We start from the raw sequence: 18,637 nt of genomic DNA on the forward strand, positions 1-18,637 counted from the left end.
GGGAAGGAAGGAGGGTCGCCGAGTCACAACCACCCCTCCAGCTGCCGGCAAGGGGGCCAGCCCCTGGCACAGCCCCTCAGGGGACGCGGGGCGGGCGCCGAGGCCGAGGGGAGGAGGGAGGCGCTGCCCGCCCGCCGCGCCGCAGCCGCCCCGAGCTGGCGCCGCGCTGGGCCGCAGCGCCGCTGAGGGCGTCGGGGGAAGGGGCGGGGCCTCCCCAAGACCCGTCGCTATTGGCCACCGGGCGGTGTCGCCTCTCGTCATTGGTCTCTTCCGGCTCGCCTGCCGCCCGCTGATTGGCGGCCCTCCCCCGGTGGGTCACACCTCCCTCCTCTCCCACCGCCCTCCCCCGGCTCGCGGACGGGGGCGCGAACGTGCCGGGCGGGCTGTTCCCTGGCCGGGGGGCGCGCGCGGCCGCCACGTGGGGAACTGCACGTAGTCAGGGCGGGCGGGGGGGCGGGGAGGGCACGCGCCGTTCCCGCCAGCGGCGGCGCGAAGGGGGGGGGACGCGTCAGGGACGTCAGTCGGCGGGAAGGGGAGAGGAGGGAGAGGGAGAGGAGGGGCGGCCGTGAGGGGAGAGGGACGGTCCTGAGGGGAAAGGGACAGTCGTGAGGGGTAGGGGGCGGCAATGGGGTGTGAGGGGTGATCATGAGGGGTGACCATGGAGGGAGGTGAGGGGTGGCCGTGGGATGTAAGGAGAAGCCATGAGGGGTGGTCAGGAGGGGTGAGGGGCTTCTGTGGGGGGAAGATGAGGGGCAGGCATGAGGGGTGTGGGGTGTGAGGGGTGGCCATGGAGAGATGAGGGGCAGCCATGTGGGGTGAGGGGTGGCCGTGGATAAATGAGGGGCAGCCATGAGGGGTGAGGGGTAGCCATGGAGAGATGAGGGGCAGCCATGAGGGGTGTGGGGGGTGAGGGGTGGCCGTGGAGAGATGAGGGGCAGCCACGGCTGCTTGTGAGGCCAGGGGAAGGTGAGTTGCATCACCTCCCTCTGAGCTGAGGTGCTGCCAACACCACCCACAGGCTGCTTCCCCCAGAGAAGCTGGTGCCCACTGGCCACAGGGCTCCTGCCCCCCTCCTCTCCCCCAGCTGCCATCTCCTGACCCCCAGGCCTGGAGGGCTGGCAGTCCTCGGCATGGGGCCCAGCATCACCAGGCCAACCGGCTGCTGAGGGAGGCCTTTACCAACACTGGGGGGTGTGCGGTGCCCTCCAGGCCTCCTGTCCCGGCTGCTTTGAAATGCCTCCCCTCGTGCAGTGTCTCTGCGGAGCAAGCTGCCTCCTAACGCGCATGAAATCGCCAGGCAAGGGATTGCATAGGCACCTGCCCACATCTGCATGTGTAATAACTCACTTTTCATTTTAACAGGTATTGAGGTGACTTAGAAATCCAAGTCTGAGGAGCTTGGGAGGAAATTTAGGAGCATTGCTGGAAGTAGAAAAATTTGGCTCCTGTTTGGGTGCTTTGGAGAAGGTACCTTATTTTTACTGGACATAAAGATATATAGATGTTGTTGAGAAATACTTGAGTCCTCATACAGACAAGGCAGGTTTCATTTTTTATACGAGGGGATGATAACCCCTTCCTGTCCCGACAATTTACCTTGGACAACCGTAGTAAAATCCCGCCTGCATTTTGTATATTAGTTGGTGGTAAAAATACTTCGTTTTTTTTTTTTTTTTTTTAAGCTGGCAACAGGCCCAGCATTCGTCTCCGCTAGCTGACACACATTAAAACAAATCGCCTTGCCTGTACCGAGGTTTTAAATGTAGTTGTCCAGCCGGGCTGGTCATGAGTGGCCCTTCTGACAGAGGGAAGGGATATTGTGCTTTTTATCCTGGGGGGTATGAATCAGTGGTCGGTATTTGGGGGGTCCAGAGTAAAGCCCCAAGGCGTTGTGTTGGCCGCTGTGTTTGTACATCAGCTGTGCCATAATGTGCTATAAAGGGACAAACAGCAAAAGTGGGAATTTTTCTCACGTGGAACCCAGAAGCTGAGGCGTCGAGGGGGGAAATTCAGTGCCTGAAAAGAAAATAAACCCCGAAAGGAGCATTGCTGGCGTTAATTTAACTCTCCCTTGTCGCTAAACAGACGCGGGGAGGCTGGTGAAGCTGCTCCAGCAGAAGAAAAACCTTCGAGGTTTGTGTACAGTCGTGAGCTGGAGAGCTGCGGTGGGGCCTCGAGTCGGCGTCATCGTAATGCCCCTTCGAAATTAAGATAAATTAGCAGTAGGGCCCGTTAAATGCCAACCGAGAGGCTCCGGTTGTGCTCGGCAGGGGGAGGAGGACAGGGGGTGACAGGGAGGAGGGTGTGGGAGGAGGCAAAAAGCCCCGATGGACAAAACTTAAAATATAGGTATATATATTTTAAAAGCGCCTTTTAGGGCAATACAGTTTAGGAAGCAACAAGAAATCGCATGAGCGCTGCCAGCCACTACGCCTGGCGTGTGTGTCCGTCCCCCCCCCTCGCCCCCGCCGCTCGGGTAAACAGCGGAGTCCCGCGGGGCTGCGGGGAGCCCCGGGGTGAGGGGTCCGGGGTCTCCCCCCTGCCCCTGCCCGCTTGGAGGGGAGAACGGGGAGGGAGGGAGGGAGGGATGCGCCCACCCTGCCGCCCGCCTTACCCCCGCGGTGGGCGGGCGGGGAGCGCCGGTATCCCCCGGGCCGGGCCGGGGAGCGGCGGGGCCGGGGCCGGGCGGTGGGGGCGTGCATTTAAAGGGAACGGCGGAGCCAATGCGCAGGAAGGGGCCGAGCATGTGGGGAGGTTGTTTACACCAGCCCGGCCCCGGGAGCTTTAACCCGGCCGGCGGCGAGGCTGAGGCGCGGAGCGGGGCTCCCCGGACGCTGTGAGTAGCGGGGCGCCGGGTATTCCCCCCGACCTCCTCGCGCCCGGCTTCCTTCCTTCCCTCCCTCCCTCCTCCCCACCCGCCATCGGCGGGGGGTGGGGGGAAAAGGCGCTCCAAAATAATGATAATTAAAAAAAAAAAAAAGCCCCGCGCGCGGGAGCGGTGGTTCCCGCCCGGCCGGGCCGCGCCTCCCCCGGCCCCGGCTCCTCCCCGCCCCGCCCGGCGGGGCTCCAGCCCGGGGCCGCCGCGTACGTGAGCCGGCCGCGGCGGGGACGGGGATTTCAAAACAAGCTGCGGCGGGGGAGGAGGGCGGGGGAAGGCGGGAGCCGCGCCGGAGGTAAGCGCCGAGCCGCGCCGGGCCCGCTCCCCCGCCGTGCGACCCCCCCCCCCGCCTTTATCGGGAGGGGGGGAACCGGCTCTGCCCCCCAACACCGACCTCCCCAGCCCCTTTCGGGTCTCCGCCGTCCCCCGGTGCGCGCACCCCCTCCCCCGAGCCCTGCCCGCTCCACGCTCCCCCTGGGGCTGCACACTCCTACCCCCGGTTCATGCCCCCCCCCCTCCCTCCTTCCCGTCCATGTCCCGCCCAGTCGGGGCCTGTGCACGGTACATCTCTCCCCCCTCTTCCCGGTGCGTGCCCCACCTCCCGGTTTGCCCGGTGCCTGTCTGTGTGTCCCCCCCACCCCCTCCCCGTGCATGTCTCCCCCTCCCCGCCCCGCTCCCACGTGCCCTGCCCGGTGCCGCCCTCCACGGCAGGCCCGGGCACACGCCTCCTCCTCCTCTGCCTCCAGCCCTGCCATCTTCCCCACGTGCCCTGCCTGCCCACACGGCCGTGGGCCTTGCACACGCATGCACATGCTTGCACACGCATGCACACACGCGTGCCATGCACGCCCCGTCTCCTGCTGCGCTCTCGTCCCAGCGCTCGCACGACGGCTTCGAGTCACGCTCTGCCGGCACCGCTCCCAGAAAGCAGCAAACTCCCGCCCTTTCCTTCCTGGCTGCCCTCGCTGCCGGCACGCACCGGCCCGCCGATGCCTGGGGAAGTCACTCTGCCTGTGCTGGCATTCCTGCCTGCACCAGAAAATGGCTGTTTTAAGCAGGCGGGCGGCCTGTGAAAATGTTTTCCTCCAGAATCACCCGGCAGCGGCCGACTCTGGCGTGGGTGAGGGTTGGGGAGCCCTTCCCAGGCGCTGCCGGCGGGGAATCGGTGCAGCCCCGCCGTGACACGTCCGCGGGCGTCACCCAAGCTGTGAGCACCGAGGCAGGATTAGGAGGAAACTCATCGGGAAGGCGCCTGTTTTGTATTATTGTCTGTGAGGGTTAGGTCACGGGTAGGTTTGGCTCCAGCCTGGGGTCAGTAGATCCTTGTTTCTTCTTTTTTTTTTTTTTTTTTTAATAAAGGCCCAAACTTTGCAAACCGCTCCGTGCGGATATCTTGTTTCCCGGTCACGTGCGCCAATGGGCGCGGGACCGGAGTGCGGTTTGTAAAGGGCTTAGGGACGTTTTGGGATGAGAAAGGGCTTTTTGGAAAGCGTGGGCTGGGAGAGATGATGGAAAAACTGCAGTTTATTATCAGTTATTGCGATGTTTGGGGTCTCTTACAGGGTAAACTTTGTGGTCTGTGTTGCTGATCTGTGGCATGGTGGTCTGTGGCAGGAGTTAGGCTGGGTTTGGGGGAACCTACCAGCGTTTATTCCTAAAAAAATGGGAAAATGGGGTGTGCTGTAATTGCACATTCTCTGGGGAGGAGATTTGTGCCTGTGGTCATGGTTTGCACAGCACCATGGGCGCGGGAGCTGCTTTTCTCCCGGCAAACCTCGGACAAACAGCAGCCGGGGTGAGCGTGAGGAACCCTCCCCGCTTTGCCCCGGCCCCTCAACCTTCCCCTCTTGCTAAATGAAGCGTTCCTCATTTGCCAAATGAGGCGCCTGCTTTCCCAAAACCTCCACCCGGGCTTTGCTCTGCCGGCAGCAGCGGCAACGCCGGTAGGCACAAGAGCTGACGTTTTTTTTTCCCAGCGAGAGCTGGAAAAGCGCCGTCCAAAATACACACCCGGCATTGAAGCAAGAAATAATTTGGGATCTGTGCCGGCTCTGACCCCTGCGGCGCGTGATTGCTAACAGCTGGAAGGGCTCGCGGCGGCGGCGGCAGCGTGGCCTCCCGGCTCCGCCTGCGCCGCTGACGCCCTCCCAGCTCTCGCTCCTCTTCTTGCTTTGTGTTTTGGGGCGCGGGGAAGGGTTTTTCAGCGTCGCTGTGTCACCCTCGGCTACGGGCTCGAGCGCCAGAATGGGATCCGTCATTCAAAGATCTGCTGGAAGCAGATGTGGCTCCAAAAACTGGTTTTTGGGAGGGTTTTCCTTCCCGCTCCCCCCACCCGGGCCTGGAGTGGGAAGGAAAAGGAAGGCGAAACAAAACCCCGAAGGAAATGAGAAGCAGCCTCCCACCTTCGGTGCTGCCCTCTCTGCACCTGGCCGCCGGCCAAGCGCTGCCTCGAACCGGCGTGCGTTGACCGTCGGGGAGGCGGCGGAGATTTCAGCACCGTTTTCCGTGTGGCGGCAGCACCCGACGGTGCCGCATCGACTCCCTGAGCCCTCGGAGGGGCCGTTCCCAAATTCCCGGTGCCTGGGATATCAGAGAGCGAGGTTTTTAAGGTGATGCAGGAGGAAATGTAGTTTGGTAGGTGATACCCGTGGAGGGGCTTTGCTGCAGCTTCGCTCTGGGATTTGAGGCAAACCACCGCCGTTTTGATCTTTTGGGTGAAAAAGTCCCGTATGGGTATGTAGGAGATCTGGGAGCGGAGATGCTTGGCTGCATCGGTTGTGCTCATCAGAAAATGTGTTGCATCGTGGAAAAAAAGACATTATTGGACAGAGCTTCCCTCATTGATCCCCGAACTCTGCGAAGTCCAGCATGTTCCTCGGGCTGGGTGAGATGAGAGGGAAGCAGGGGGAGCAGCTCTGCTCAGCCGGTTGCTGCGGCTGCTTTGATCCTGCTCCGGAGGGAAGGAGGCGACGGCGGCAAAGTCCCCGTGCAGCTCTGGCGTGAGGTGCTTTCCCCGGCACACCTCTATCCATTTCACACCCTGTCCCGTTCTTCCTGCTCTATTTATGGCTCCTAAATAGCTGTTAATTTTCTACTCGGGAACGGAGGGATTTCGGGGGAGGACAAAGCGAGCTGAGTGCGTACGGTTATTCATAAAACCACTTGTAAATCTTGGGCATCCTTTGAAGCGTGGTTTGGAGTAACCCTGGAGCAGCTGGGGGGTGAGGGGGGCAGCGAGCTCCCCTTCCCTTCCTCGGGAAACTTATCTCATCAGAGATGGCGTGCAAGACAGCACTGTGTAAACCAGATGTAAAAAAAAAAAAAAACCCAAAATAACGTGACATCTGCTCTGAAAACGCTGTCGCTTTGTGACAGCAACTGTGTGTGAGGAGGGCAGGGTCTGGGCGTGAGCGCCCGGCAGCTCGGGGTTAGTCCTCCCTCTTGCACAAGCAGCAGCTACTCAGGCTTGGACTCTCTGTGGCCCACATTATGCTCCAGCCCAGACACCCGATAAACACCCGCAGCCCCCCGGCCAGCCGGGTGATGCTCGCTGACAAGCCCAGGCAGGGTGACAGAGGTGACAGGTGTCTTGGCAGTGTGAAAGGACGTGACTTTTTTGGTGGACCCCAAGACACAGGGCAGCACCAAGCCTCTTGCCTCCTCTCCCTTCTCCCACACCCCAGGCACTGTCACCCTTCAGCCCTGGGTGTCCTTTGCTTTTAAGGAAACCTGTAACCACTTACTTCTTTAAAACAGCAGTAAAATCTACAAACCCAGAGAAATGAGCCAGGCAAGCTGCTCTCTGGACAGGCTTGCTAGCAGAGCTGCACTAAGACAAGAAAAACTCCTTGTCAGAGGAAAGGGGAGCTATTTGGGGCAAAAATAGGTTAAAGATAGTTGCAGACAGTTTAGGATAAAAATGCTCCAAAACCATCTTTTTCTTGAGCTGTGAGCTTGGAGAAACCTCTCCCAAAAGTGTGAGAGCTCCCAAAAAGGGGAGCATCGGGGTGCTGGCAGAGAAGGGTCACTGGCGTTTGCTACCAGAGAGCTTTCCTGTCCTGCCGGGGCGCGGGCAGGGAGTTACAGGCCTGTGCTGGGCACGGGCCCAAGTCTAGAGGTCAAGGTTAAAGAGCACCGACGGCAGGTTTCAGCGTGACGGGCAGGAATAGTCGCGGTGGCCTCGGGAGTGTGCGCCGGTGGCAGCTCGAGGCGGGGGATGTGGGTTCCAAGGGCCGTCCTGACTCTGTCCGTGAGGTTGCCTTTGGGCTGGCTCATCTCTTTTTTTCTTTTTTTTTTTCCAGAGGGGTTTAGAAATTACTGTAAAGAGTTGCAGGGTGGGGGGAGCTCAGGCACGCCACTGTCCCCAAGGGTCCCCCTGGGGTTGCTGGTGCAGTGGAGAGCTGATTTCTTGCCTCGCAGGGTGACCATGGGAGGGGAAGACACCAGTTGAATGCCATGGTCCTGCACTGGAGGTAACATCCCCGTGTCTTTCTCTTCCGCAGTGTGTCCGAGATGGCGAGCGTGCTGTCCAGGCGTCTGGGGAAGCGCTCCCTGCTAGGCACTCGCGTCTCTGCCCCCAGCACCTTGGCCGACGGGGTGCTGGTGGCCACCCAAATCCCCGGCTTGCAGACTGACCTCGGCCGGGCGTCTGCCCACACGGTGCCGCGAGAGGATGGATCCTGCATGCCGTCGGCAGAGGAGAGCAGCCAAGCAGCCAGATGCCCCAGCCACCGGCAGCTCCACGCCGGGCAGCAGGTACATAAGGAAATGTCCTCGGCTGGTGGGGTGTGCCCTGGTGGGGAGTAACTCCTGGGGCTCTCCTGTGAGGTGCAGTGGGGAGCTGTAATTACTGAGAGCCGTTAATGGTGTTGGCATTAGTGTGCTTGGCCCTGGCCGTGCCTCATGGGTTTGGACCATCCTGGCTCATGTGGAGATCCATCTCCTCTGGGAGACATCTCCAATCCTGGCCAGAAGTGGGTGTCCAGAGAAGACAGTAAGGAGACCTGACTCTTCCCTCCAGTGTTCTGCAGCTGTTTGAGGCAAAGGGAGATGGTTTCCATACATTTAGTGACTCCCAGTGGACTTCTTTTCCACAAACTTAACCCCATAACCCACGTTTACATCTGAAGGGAAGTGGCAGGGAGCCCCCCCAGCTTAGCCACGATGGCCACGAGCCTCATGGCTCAGGCCTCAGCCTGCAGCAGCTGTTTGCTGCAGGGTTGAGGCACGATGGTGTGGACACATGTGGTGAAGAAGCTCTTGGGGACAAGTGAAGTGCGACGGCTCATCCAGAAGGGACATGTAGTCCTTCTGGACCCTGCCATTTCTTGTGCCCCAGGGCTCCTGCGGCATGGCCAGGGGGCTGCTCTCCATGCCAGTGGCACAGTCCCTGTTAAGGCCTGGCCAAGCAGCACTGTCTGAGGAGAGCCGTGAGCTGCTGCCGGGGAGCCCCTTTCTTGGCTGCTACCTGCAGAACTGTAAAACCTTTTCTGGGCAGAGCTTGTGAAATGGAGTGTAAATAAGGCCCCTGTTTGGTTGTCTGGCTCCTCCTGCCCCGTTTTTATTAACCACAGGACAGTGAGAGTTGTTTTCTCCTACATGCTCTGCTGTGGAGGGTTTTCTTGCTTGCTTTGCTGCTGGGAACAGCATAAAAATAGCGATGGGGTGCCTCCACCTCCCAGTGACAGCCATGACCTGCGCTGGTGGCTGTGCAGAGCTGAAGGAGATGTTGGCTCCTGGGTCGGGGGACGGCCCACGTGGTTCACACGGAAGCCTTGCTCCTTGTTTTTAGCAAGCAGGGTCAGGGTCTCCAGTGCCCTGATCCTTGCACTGATCCCTTTAACCCTGGTTTCACCGTGGGTGGCTTTTTCCCCCCTGTTTTTTCTGCTGGAGGTCCCACCTGAAATAGTCTCCCAGGCTCCTCCCTGGTCAGGGTGTGAGTCCGCGTGTCCATCCTGTGTCGACTTCTTGGTATGACACCCATGGCCCTTCCATAAAGAGATGTTCCTGTTCCTATAAATAGCCAGAGACACATGTAGTGTCTTTTGACACAGATACATTTCCATCAACAGAAATAGGCTCACGGTTGGTAGTGGTGGAAAACTGCCCATCAGAAGGAATTTGGGGCTGTGGGTGAGGAGGTGAGGTATGCACATCTCCTTCCCCTGCCCCGAGGAGCCTGGGGCTGGAGGAACCAAGGTGTGAATTCAGGATCACTCTACCCAGGAAAGCTCCATTCCCCTGTCCCCCTCTGGCTTTTAATCCTGTTATCTATGTACTTTGCCAGTGTGTGGAATAATTGTGGGAGCCCTTGCAGCAGGATGGTGCGAGAACAAAGCCAAAGCAGACAAATTCATTGGAGAAAAGTCCACCCAGAGTCACGACACTCAGAGAGGTGGCTGATACCAGCTCTGGAAATTCCTTAACATGGGACTGCTGGAGTTGGGGTGCTTGTGCTTGGGAAGAGCAGATCTCTTAGAGGAGGGGTTGGGATGAACCCTGGCCACCCCTTTGGTTTGCTGTGACAGCAGTCTGAAGTCCAGGCCCTTCAGGACAGGCTCTGCCTTTGTCCTAAACCCCTCTGTAACCCCCTCTGCAGCGGGAGGAGGAGAAAGGGGGATCCTGCGCTGGGCGATGGCTTGCTGTCCTGTGTCAGGACACCCCCTGAGAGCAAGCGGGGTGGCGGGTGACACCGACAAACCTCCCCTCATGCCATTTCCAGGTCCTCGTCACCTACAACGGGCAGGAGTGCGCCGGCCTCGTGGAGCAGCACAACCCGCTGAGTGACAAGGTGAAGGTGCTGCTGCCGGAGCAGGGCTTGCAGGCATGTTGGAGGGCGCAGGACGTGCGGCCGGCCGCACTCCAGCCCCCCATCCTGCCCGCAGCTGGCGGTCCCGGCCCTGCCGAGGTGCTGCAGAGATCTGTATCCAGCAGTATCGACGTACCCAAGAGGTTCGTGCCTTCGGCTTGCTCGGGTGGGAGAGGGGCTCTTGGTGGCTGCGCCAGCGCTTGCGCTTGGTTTTACGCAGAATCACAGAATCATCAAGGTTGGAAAAGACCTTGAAGATCATCTAGTCCAACCATTAACCTCACACTGACCTATCACCAATGGAGACAGTGGTGATGCTGGGGATAGATCCGCCTTACCAGCACGGGATTATCCGGAAGATGGTTAAACTTTACAATAAAAGGGATTTTAAATTTTTTTTTCCTCCAAATGAGGAGAAAACATCCTTCCCCGTGACTTAAAAATAATTTGGGAGGGAGGCAATGAGGGTGAACCTGCGCTGCTGCAGGTTGTGCTGCCCTTTGGGTGCCCGGTGGCTCCCTGGGTCATACCCGGCTGTTTCTCTGCTTTTTTTCCTCCACGTGTTTCACATCTCTCCCCTCTGTGGTACAGAAAATCTGATGCCGCTGTGGAGATGGACGAGATGGTGGCAGCCATGGTGCTTACGAGCCTCTCCTGCAGCCCCGTGGTGCAGAGCCCTCCCGCCGGCGAGAGTGGCATCCCCTGTGAGTGCGCATTTAAAAATACACGGATATATGAAAGAAAAAACATCTGAAACAAAAGGAGACGTGGAGAAATGTGCTGTGCCCTTTGGATCTCAGTGCTGGGGCTCTTGCTGGCTGCGGGGAGCGGCACCATAGTCATGGCAGAGCCCACAGGTGCCGGCACTGGTTGGGGCCAGGCAAGCTGGGACACCCCTGGCAGCACGATGGGGGTAACCCAACTCTCCGCAGCCGTCCCGGGGGGCCGGGGAGCCCTGTAGAGGAGTCCCAGTCCGGGGAGCACCACCCGGTCGCTCCTTTTTTTCGAGGTGGTTTCATTCCCGAGGAGTCAAACACAGCCGGAGGGATAAAAATAGCCACCCGGAGCCGTGGGAAATGTGCGTGCCCCGGGGCTGGCTGCTCGCTGTGTGGCTGTGTGCCGGCTGTGCTGGTGCCAAGGAGAATGGCGGGGCGGGAAGGGATAAACGACCAATAATTGGGAGCTGGTGCTGAGCAAAGGTGCAAAGGCTTCGCCTTGCCAAGTTTTTAAAGAAATAAATAGAGGGAAACTGTTGTTGCGTGTTATCCAGCCTCAGGGCTGGTCTCTGCCCTGGGCGGGGGTCGCTTGGCCCTGAGCTGACAGTGGCAGCGTGTGTCCCCTCCCCGCAGCCTCACGGGCAGCCTGTGATCCCTGGAAGGAGAGTGGCGACGTCTCTGACAGCGGCAGCAGCACCACCAGCGGACACTGGAGCGGGGGCAGCGACATCTCCACCCCTTCACCGCCTCACCCCGCCGGCAGCCCCAAATACTCCAGCGAGGCCCTGAGCTCCCCCCAGGCGGACGATGGCTTCGAGACCGACTCCGACCCCTTTCTCCTTGATGAACCTGCTCCGCGCAAGAGAAAGGTACTGCTGCTGTCGGAGAGAGGGTTCCCAGCACCGGTGGGGTGGCTCAAGCTGAGCTGGTGTCCTGTGGAGGGGACGCTGCCCCTGGGGAGGGTGTGACATGGGCTGTCTCTCCACCAGAACTCGGTGAAGGTGATGTACAAGTGCCTGTGGCCGAGCTGTGGCAAGGTCCTGCGCTCCATCGTCGGCATCAAGCGGCACGTCAAGACCCAGCACCTCGGGTAAGGCGAAGGTTTCACCTCAATCCCTGCCTGGCCACCGAAGCTGCGCGCTCTGCTGCTGTGTAAATCATAATTCCTGCAGCGAATACCCCTGGTTTTGGAGATACTGAGCTTGGCAGTTCTCAGACGAGCAGTCCATGTCACCAAAGCCACTGTTGTGTGTCCCCACCTTCAGGGTGCCCAGGGCTTTCCGTGAGGCACGGGACCCCCATTTGGGCTTCAGGGCTGTGTTTTGCACTGTGGGGAGTTCAGGTTATGCGTGAGCCCAGCTGGGTTTCATGAGGGCTGGCAGCCTGAAAGCTGAGCCTGCTGCCGGCAGCAGCCGCCCCTTTGACAGTTGTTTTGCTTTGTCCTGATCTCCTGTGAATTCCCCCCAAAATACAAGTGGTGAGGGTGTGGGGGTCAGCTTTGCTGTGCTCTCCTCCCGTGGCCCCGCTGCATTCCTCACCCCGACCTCACTTTTCTCCTGCTTCCATCCACGTTTTCTGGTATTTTTCTCCCTTTCAAATGTGAATGCTCTGGGAAAGGCGAGGACAGAAGGGCCGTGATGCAGTGGGCAGCGCTGGACTGCCATCCAGTGCCGGATAAACGCACTGGGAAAAGAATTAAAAAAAAAAAAAAAAAAAACCAACTTCAGAGGCTCTTTCCTGCTGGGTGAACCGCAGGGCTTTGGTCACAGCTGTGCTGAGTGAACTCGGTCAGAAACGAGCAGGGGATTTGCAGTGGTGCCTGGTCAATGTGCCAGGGTCTTTAAAGTCTCTGGAAGGGGCGTTGATCTTCCTTGGGAGCGTGAAATCAACGTGATGCTTTGGAGCCTGGGAGCGGAGCTGCTCTGCCTGAGAGGGCAAGATCGTTCTGCCCTGGGGAAGTCAGGAGCCACTCACCTTGATGGAAACAGGGCCACAATTTCACTGCTGCCCCCTTTTCCTCCCCCGGCAGGGACAGCGCAGACTCCGACCAGCGGAAGCGGGAGGAGGATTTCTACTACACCGAAGTGCAGGTGAAGGAAGAGCCGGCGCCAGAGGCGGCCGCTGCCACCAGCCCCACTTCTGCCTCCGCCCCCATCATCATCCAGCAAGCACTAGCAAAGCCGGAGGCACTACTGGTGGAGCAGCCGGCACTGGAGCCCGCCCTGGCCAGCAGCGCCCTGAGCCAGTCTGCCCCCAGCTCCTTCTGGCACATCCAGGCTGATCACGCCTACCAGGTGAGCTGGTGGCATCTTCTGGGGACGACAACATGGTGGCCTCCCAAAATTTGCTGAAGAGCAGGTGGTGATCCGTTTTGCTCTGTGAGTCCCCACTGCAACGGGGACATTTTGTCGCCACCCCTGCAGCGCATAGAGGCTTCGGTGCTGGTGTAGCACCGTCCCCTGCCCGGTTCGCCATCAGCCCTTGAGCAACTGGCTTCATTAACGCCTGGTTGAGGGGCTCGTGTGCTTCTGCTGTGGCTCTTCCCAGGCTGGGGGGAGCTGCCGGCCTCTGCTCCCCTGCAATTACCCGGTGCTGGTATGCAACACGCCCTTCTGCCGGCAGATAACCCGGGGCTGGAATGCAGCTGCGCTGGATCCTGCACGTCTCTCCGCTGCACACTCCCCTGGGCACGGGCTGGGAAACCTGGGGACCCACAGCGGTGGCTCCGTGGGCACCCTGGGCCAGTAGCCCTTGTCCCAGGAGCTATTTGAGAGCCGAGCGCTGTTCTAGAGCTGCAGGCTAGGGTATATAGATCCATAAGTGCGTGTATAGCCATTCCTATCCCAGAGAGCAAATGCAACATCATCTAAAAGCAGAAAACCTACATAAATAGGGTCAAAAATATCTACATTAGACCAGGGTGGTGCATGTGGTTTGGTATCGCAACTGCAAGCAGTTGGAGGAGTGAAGAAGCTGCCGTGCCCCCGAGAAGGGTGATGCAGCATGGGTGCGTGCCCTGTGTTAGCAGGATCTGGCGCTGGAGGAGAGGATGTGTGGGGATTTCCATCCCACCCCCCCCAGTGCTCCCAGTTTGGGGGTACTCCAGGCTGGGAGGTGAATGCCTATGGGGTGGCATGTGGGAACGGGGGGCCCCTGGGGCTAACATTGACCCTTTTTTTTTTTTTTTTCTTTTTCCCACCCAGGCATTGCCCTCGATCCAAATTCCAGTGTCCCCCCACATCTTCACCAGCATCAGCTGGGCCACTGCCACCTCGACTCTCCCGTCCCTGTCACCGGTGAGTCCTCCGTGCATTTCCCCTTCATCCTTTTTGGGGTGCAGGGTTGGGCTGGGAGATACGGGGACCTCCTCTTTGCTTTCTTGCTCCCCGCTTTAAATCCAGATCTGGGGGCACCCGTGTCTCCCGCTGCTCTGTCACGGCACCCGGGGCCCACGCAGGATGGGGACTGTGTCGTCCCACCTCCCCTTTGACCCCCGTTTCCCCCGCAGGTGCGGAGCCGGTCGCTCAGCTTCAGCGAACCCCAACCACCAACGCCAATGCTCAAGTCCCACCTGATCGTCGCTTCACCACCCAGGGTGTCCATCGGCACCAGGTGAGGGTCCTGCCGGCCTGAGGGGAGCCGAGACGCAGCAGAACGGTGTTCGGCCCTGGTTACGGGGCCTTACCCTTAGATAAGTGACTGAAATTCTGCAACGGGGCCGTGAACGGTGGTTGTTTTTTTTCTCCTCTCACGCAGGAAAGTCCGCGGTGAAGCCAAGAAGTGTCGTAAGGTGTACGGAATCGAGCACCGGGACCAGTGGTGCACGGCCTGCCGGTGGAAAAAAGCCTGCCAGCGCTTCCTGGACTGAGCGCAGCACCGTGGTGCCGCGTCCCTCCCCTGCTCCTGCCCGGGGAGCACCGGAGTCCCTCACTGCTGCAACCAGGGACCTTGGAGGTACCTCCTGTGACCCCAGAAGACACCTCCAGAGCTGCGTGTAAATTCCTCCTTCTGTATATTGTACATCTGCTGGGTTTGCCCTTTTTTTTTTTAAAAAAAACCAAACTTTTTCCAACTTTTCATTTTTTTAAACCTGAAGAATATCTCCCTTTGTACGGTAAAAGCTGGGGCTGGGAGGGAAGGAAGCCGGTTCCTCAGGGTTTGGGGGAGATTGTAGGCGATCTGGGGACCAAAGATCTTCCTGCATTTCCCAGATCACCCCTAAAATCTCCCGAACGGTCGCGGCATGGCTGGGATGAGGCGTTGAGGCAGCTTCCCGTGTCCTTTGACTACCTAGAAAGCGCAAATCCCTTGGACCCTTTAAGGGAGGGGATCGGTAACAATTATAGCTTTAAAAAAGAAAATGTTGTTGCGTTGCTGCAAGCAGGGCAGGAGCGGTTCTTGGGGCAGGAGGTGGAGGTTTCTCTCCCTGTGTGGATGTGGTCTTTGCTCGCGTCGTGTCACACTGGTAGCTCGAGCCTGCGCGTGCCTCCGGGCGGTTCCAGTGCGGTGTTTTTGGAGGCATTTGGGGGGAAAAAAACAAAACATTTTAATCAGGAAAATGATGAGAATTTTTAAGGCAAAACCTGGTGTTCCTTCTCGTTTTAGGCTTTGTAAGTCTGCTTAGCTCCATGGAAAAAAACCTGTGTTGTGGCCCTCGCTGTGTCTTTCAAAACTAGGCTGAGTGATTTTTTTTTTTTTTTTTTTTTTTTTAATTAATGATTCCACCAGTAAAGGCAGCTGGGAGGACTGGGAAGGGCTTTCCCTTGGCATCACCCTATGGCCCCAGTTCACCAAAACACTTCAATATTTGCTTTTGAATCCCATCGAGCCTGGTGACAGTCACTTTTCTGACCTCCATCCTTTTAAAATCTATATATTTACCCAACCCGACCTGCTGCTGGTCTCCCCTCGCTGGGGCAGGCAGCCATTTGGATTCCTATTTCTTTTTTTTTTTTTCTTTCCTGTGTTTTGGATAATCATAGGCTATAACCCACAGCCGTCGAGCCGAGAGCAATCCCTGTCCAGGGTGTTTTTAAGGGCCCTGCGCTGAGACTCATTTTTCCTTATAAAAGTGAATCAAGTGGCTCCCAGATCGCCACGAACCCCCTTGTTGTGTTTTTTGAAGGGATCAGGTGGCCAGGCGGAGTGGGTTGAGTTACATATCTTTGTGTTACTGATGCTTCTCGACGTGTTGGGGTATTTTGTTGTTGTTGTTCTTTTTTTAATTTTGTACATCTAAGCAGTATATCATCCCACAACCTGATCTTCTCTCCAGTATCCAACTGGTGGATGTAAATTTTGGCTGCTGGAAAGCAGGAGCAGAACTCCCCAGGCAGGGTGCAACCCTGTGGGGTTCCATCCCTGGAGTTTCTGAGCAGATCCATCTCAAATCCTGGGGAAGAGAGGAGTTTTTCCTCCCTGGGCGCCGCTCGCTCTGGCTCCCATCGCTGCCGGAGCCTGGTGTTGGGAGCAAAATGTCGGGAAAAACCTTTTTCCTCTCCCGTTGGCATCAGAGACTCTTTGCAGGTTCCTGGCTTGAGCGTTTTATTGCATCCACAGCCCTGGTAACAATTAATTGCATGGCAGGGTGGTTACACTCCTCAAAAATAGTCGTGTTTTGGGGTTTTTTTAATTAAAAAAGCCCCCACGTTACCTGTCCTGCGTCGCCCCACAGAGCTCAGTGTGTTTATCCTTCCGGGGAAGGGCCCGGTGCTGTCGGCATGTGGGCAGGTTTTTGGTGATGCTGGAGATGCTGGTGGCTCTCTGGGAAGCTAGTGGGCGCTTTGAGATGTCCCACACAGCGTCTCCCTGCATTTTCATCTTTTAAAATTATTTTTTTAAAAAAAACAGGGCTTGAAGCAGCACCCAGAGCATGGAAACTTAAAAAAAAAAAAAAAAAGGTGGATTTATGCTTTCCTCAGACCTTGTGTCTTTACCCCCACGGCTCAGAGAGACCCAGGCAGGACTGAAGATTTGTACTTCTCCCTTTTTAGGCCCTTTCTGCCTCAAAAAAGCACCAGGCTTTGCCCGGACATGGCTCAGCTCCCTCGGCTCCCAGCTCAATCACTCAGGAAACGTCAAACCAAGCCATTCGGGGCTGGCCTCGGGGTGCGGCATCACCCCGGCCCTGGGAGGGAGTTCACTCCCCCCACATCCCCCCCTTGAACCCGGGGTAAGGCACGGGGCACCCCCAGCCCAGATCCGCCTCCGAGATCAGGTTTTTCACTGGTGGGAGCCCAGGTGTCCAGAAAATAAAGCGAAAATAACTTTCTGCTTTTCTGTTAAAGATGCTATTTTTAAAAAATTATATATAAAAAGGAAGAAAAAAAGGCGTTAAATGGCTTTGGAACAAGCTGGTGTGCAGCATCCCCGGTGAGATGGGGGGGGGCTGCTGGGACCCCCCTCCCCAGCAAATACAGGGGACGTGTCCCGCCCCCCCGGTGCCACCTCCTCCCGCAGCGCATAGCACTTACTGCCCGGCAGCCGGTGGGGTGGGGGTTATATGGGGCGGGGGGGGGGGGGCGGTTATATCGGGGGCTGGGAGGAGCCTATGGCTGCTTTTCCCAGGTCTTTTGCGGTACAGGCTTAACCGGACAAAATTGTCCTTATGGCTCTTTTCTGATTTTTTTTTTTTTTTTTTTAAGGGAGAAACCGCTGCAGGGTGGGTTGTTTTTTGGTTTTTCCTTCTGGTTTGGGAGTACTTTGGACTTTTTACACTTTAAAACAGGAAAACCTTCTCATATTTTTGCAGAAATGACAGCAGGCTTCCACCGTGTCTGTCGGGTTGGTTGGCACTGGATATATAATTCTCTTTTTTTTTTTTTTTTGTCCTTTCCCTATTATTTCCCTCTCCTATTATTTTTAACTCACTTCCAGCCACCTCCCGACCGTTGGACTTTTCCTCCCGACACTTGAGTCTCGCTGGTCTCAAGAAAAACTCCTCTTCGGCCCCAACCGCGGGTAACCCCGACCTGTAAATCCAGCTTGGAGAGTTTCCCCTCATCCATCCGCCTGTCTCCCGGAGCATGTATATGTATGTATATAGGAACCTCTTAATTGGGCACTAATTAATTGGAGGCTGCTCCCCCCCCCCCCCCCCTTCTCTCTCTGGCTGGGACACTCCTCTCACCCCACTGCTGGTGGGACCCCGAAAATGCATCGGTTTAGCGCAGGGTGACCCCACATTGTCACTTGTTGCCCCATTGCCGTCGGCGGGAGGTTCCGTGGAGTGGTCGCAGGGGGTGGGGGAGCGGGGAAGGGCTTTGGGGACACTCGTCACGTCATGGTGGCCGTGCCCCCGTGGGGCCACCGGCCGGGCAGGGACGAGGCCCCGTCAAGTGAATTTTCTGTCTTGTTGGAGCTTTTCTCAGCTGTCTTCCAAGTATTATTTTTATTGTTAAAAAAAAAAAAGGGGAAAAAAAAAGTTAAAAAATAAAAATGTGAAATGTAATTTTTACAGCAGCAATATGAAATATATTTTATAAGAAATAAAAAGAAAAGTTGCCTGGTAGCTCGCTGCTTCCGCCTTGTCCTTGTAGCCTGTGCCATGGGGGTGCCCCCAGGGACCCCCCCGGTGTCCCCGATATGGAACGGGGGGCATCAACCCCAAGATATTGGGTTTTTTGGATTTTTTGGTCGTGTCTGTGTGTCGTCCCCGTCGTCCCCCCCCCTACCCCTGCAGCTCGGAGAGCCCCTTGACACAACCATTTGTGGCACCACTAGATAGCAGTGTCTGCCCGGCTCTGGGAGCCACCATCCCTCCCTCGGCAGCAGATCCTGCGCATCCTTTTTTCTTTTTTTTTCCCCCCAAAATACCCCGAATTCATCAAGTTTTTAACGTGGAAGCTACAGGAGGGGTTAATAGTCGCTAAACCCAGCAGGTTTTTAAGTGGTGTCTTGCTGGGGGGTGCTCTGCAGAGTCTTGCAGCCCAGAGCGCTCGCTGCGAGTCAGGCTGAGAAGTTGCCTTTTTGATACAAAAAAAAGAAAAAAAGGATAATTTTATATTTTTTTTTTTATGCATGTTGAGGTGAAAGAGGAACTGGAAAAGGAAAAAAAAGGGGGAGAGGGGAATGGGGATGCAGAGTGGAATGATGCCTCCCCTGCACGAGAAAGGAAAGGGGGAAAAAAAAAATAAAAATTGCATCCTGGGGAGGCCAAACTGATACAATTCCTACAATTTCTGCAGGGTTATGGCTGAGCCCGGCCCCTCGCAGCGCATCGTGGGCAAAGCAAAC

At 57.4% G+C, this 18,637-nt stretch overlaps 1 protein-coding gene across 6 annotated transcripts; it reads left to right on the plus strand.

The window, feature by feature from the left end:
* Positions 1-924: 924 nt before the first annotated feature.
* On the plus strand, positions 925-17,912 carry ZNF395 (zinc finger protein 395). Of its 6 annotated transcripts, none has more exons than XR_012627986.1 (11): positions 2,720-2,836; positions 7,381-7,633; positions 9,600-9,829; positions 10,278-10,390; positions 11,036-11,271; positions 11,392-11,492; positions 12,432-12,696; positions 13,606-13,698; positions 13,911-14,014; positions 14,159-14,396; positions 17,279-17,912. XR_012627986.1 is itself a non-coding variant. In XM_074861280.1 (10 exons), the coding sequence occupies exons 2-10, from the start codon at positions 7,391-7,393 to the stop codon at positions 14,268-14,270; spliced, it is 1,497 nt and encodes a 498-aa protein (XP_074717381.1). In that variant the 5' UTR covers positions 925-1,467; positions 7,381-7,390; the 3' UTR covers positions 14,271-17,912. The 6 variants fall into 6 exon arrangements, 4 of the variants coding, with proteins under 4 accessions (XP_074717381.1, XP_074717380.1, XP_074717383.1 ...); XR_012627987.1 differs by having other exon boundaries at positions 14,159-14,356; XM_074861280.1 differs by lacking the exon at positions 2,720-2,836 and adding an exon at positions 925-1,467 and having other exon boundaries at positions 14,159-17,912.
* Positions 17,913-18,637: the final 725 nt, after the last annotated feature.

Source organism: Strix uralensis, chromosome 3 (genome assembly GCF_047716275.1).
Source record: "Strix uralensis isolate ZFMK-TIS-50842 chromosome 3, bStrUra1, whole genome shotgun sequence".
In the NCBI taxonomy this organism is placed as follows: Eukaryota; Metazoa; Chordata; class Aves; order Strigiformes; family Strigidae; genus Strix; species Strix uralensis.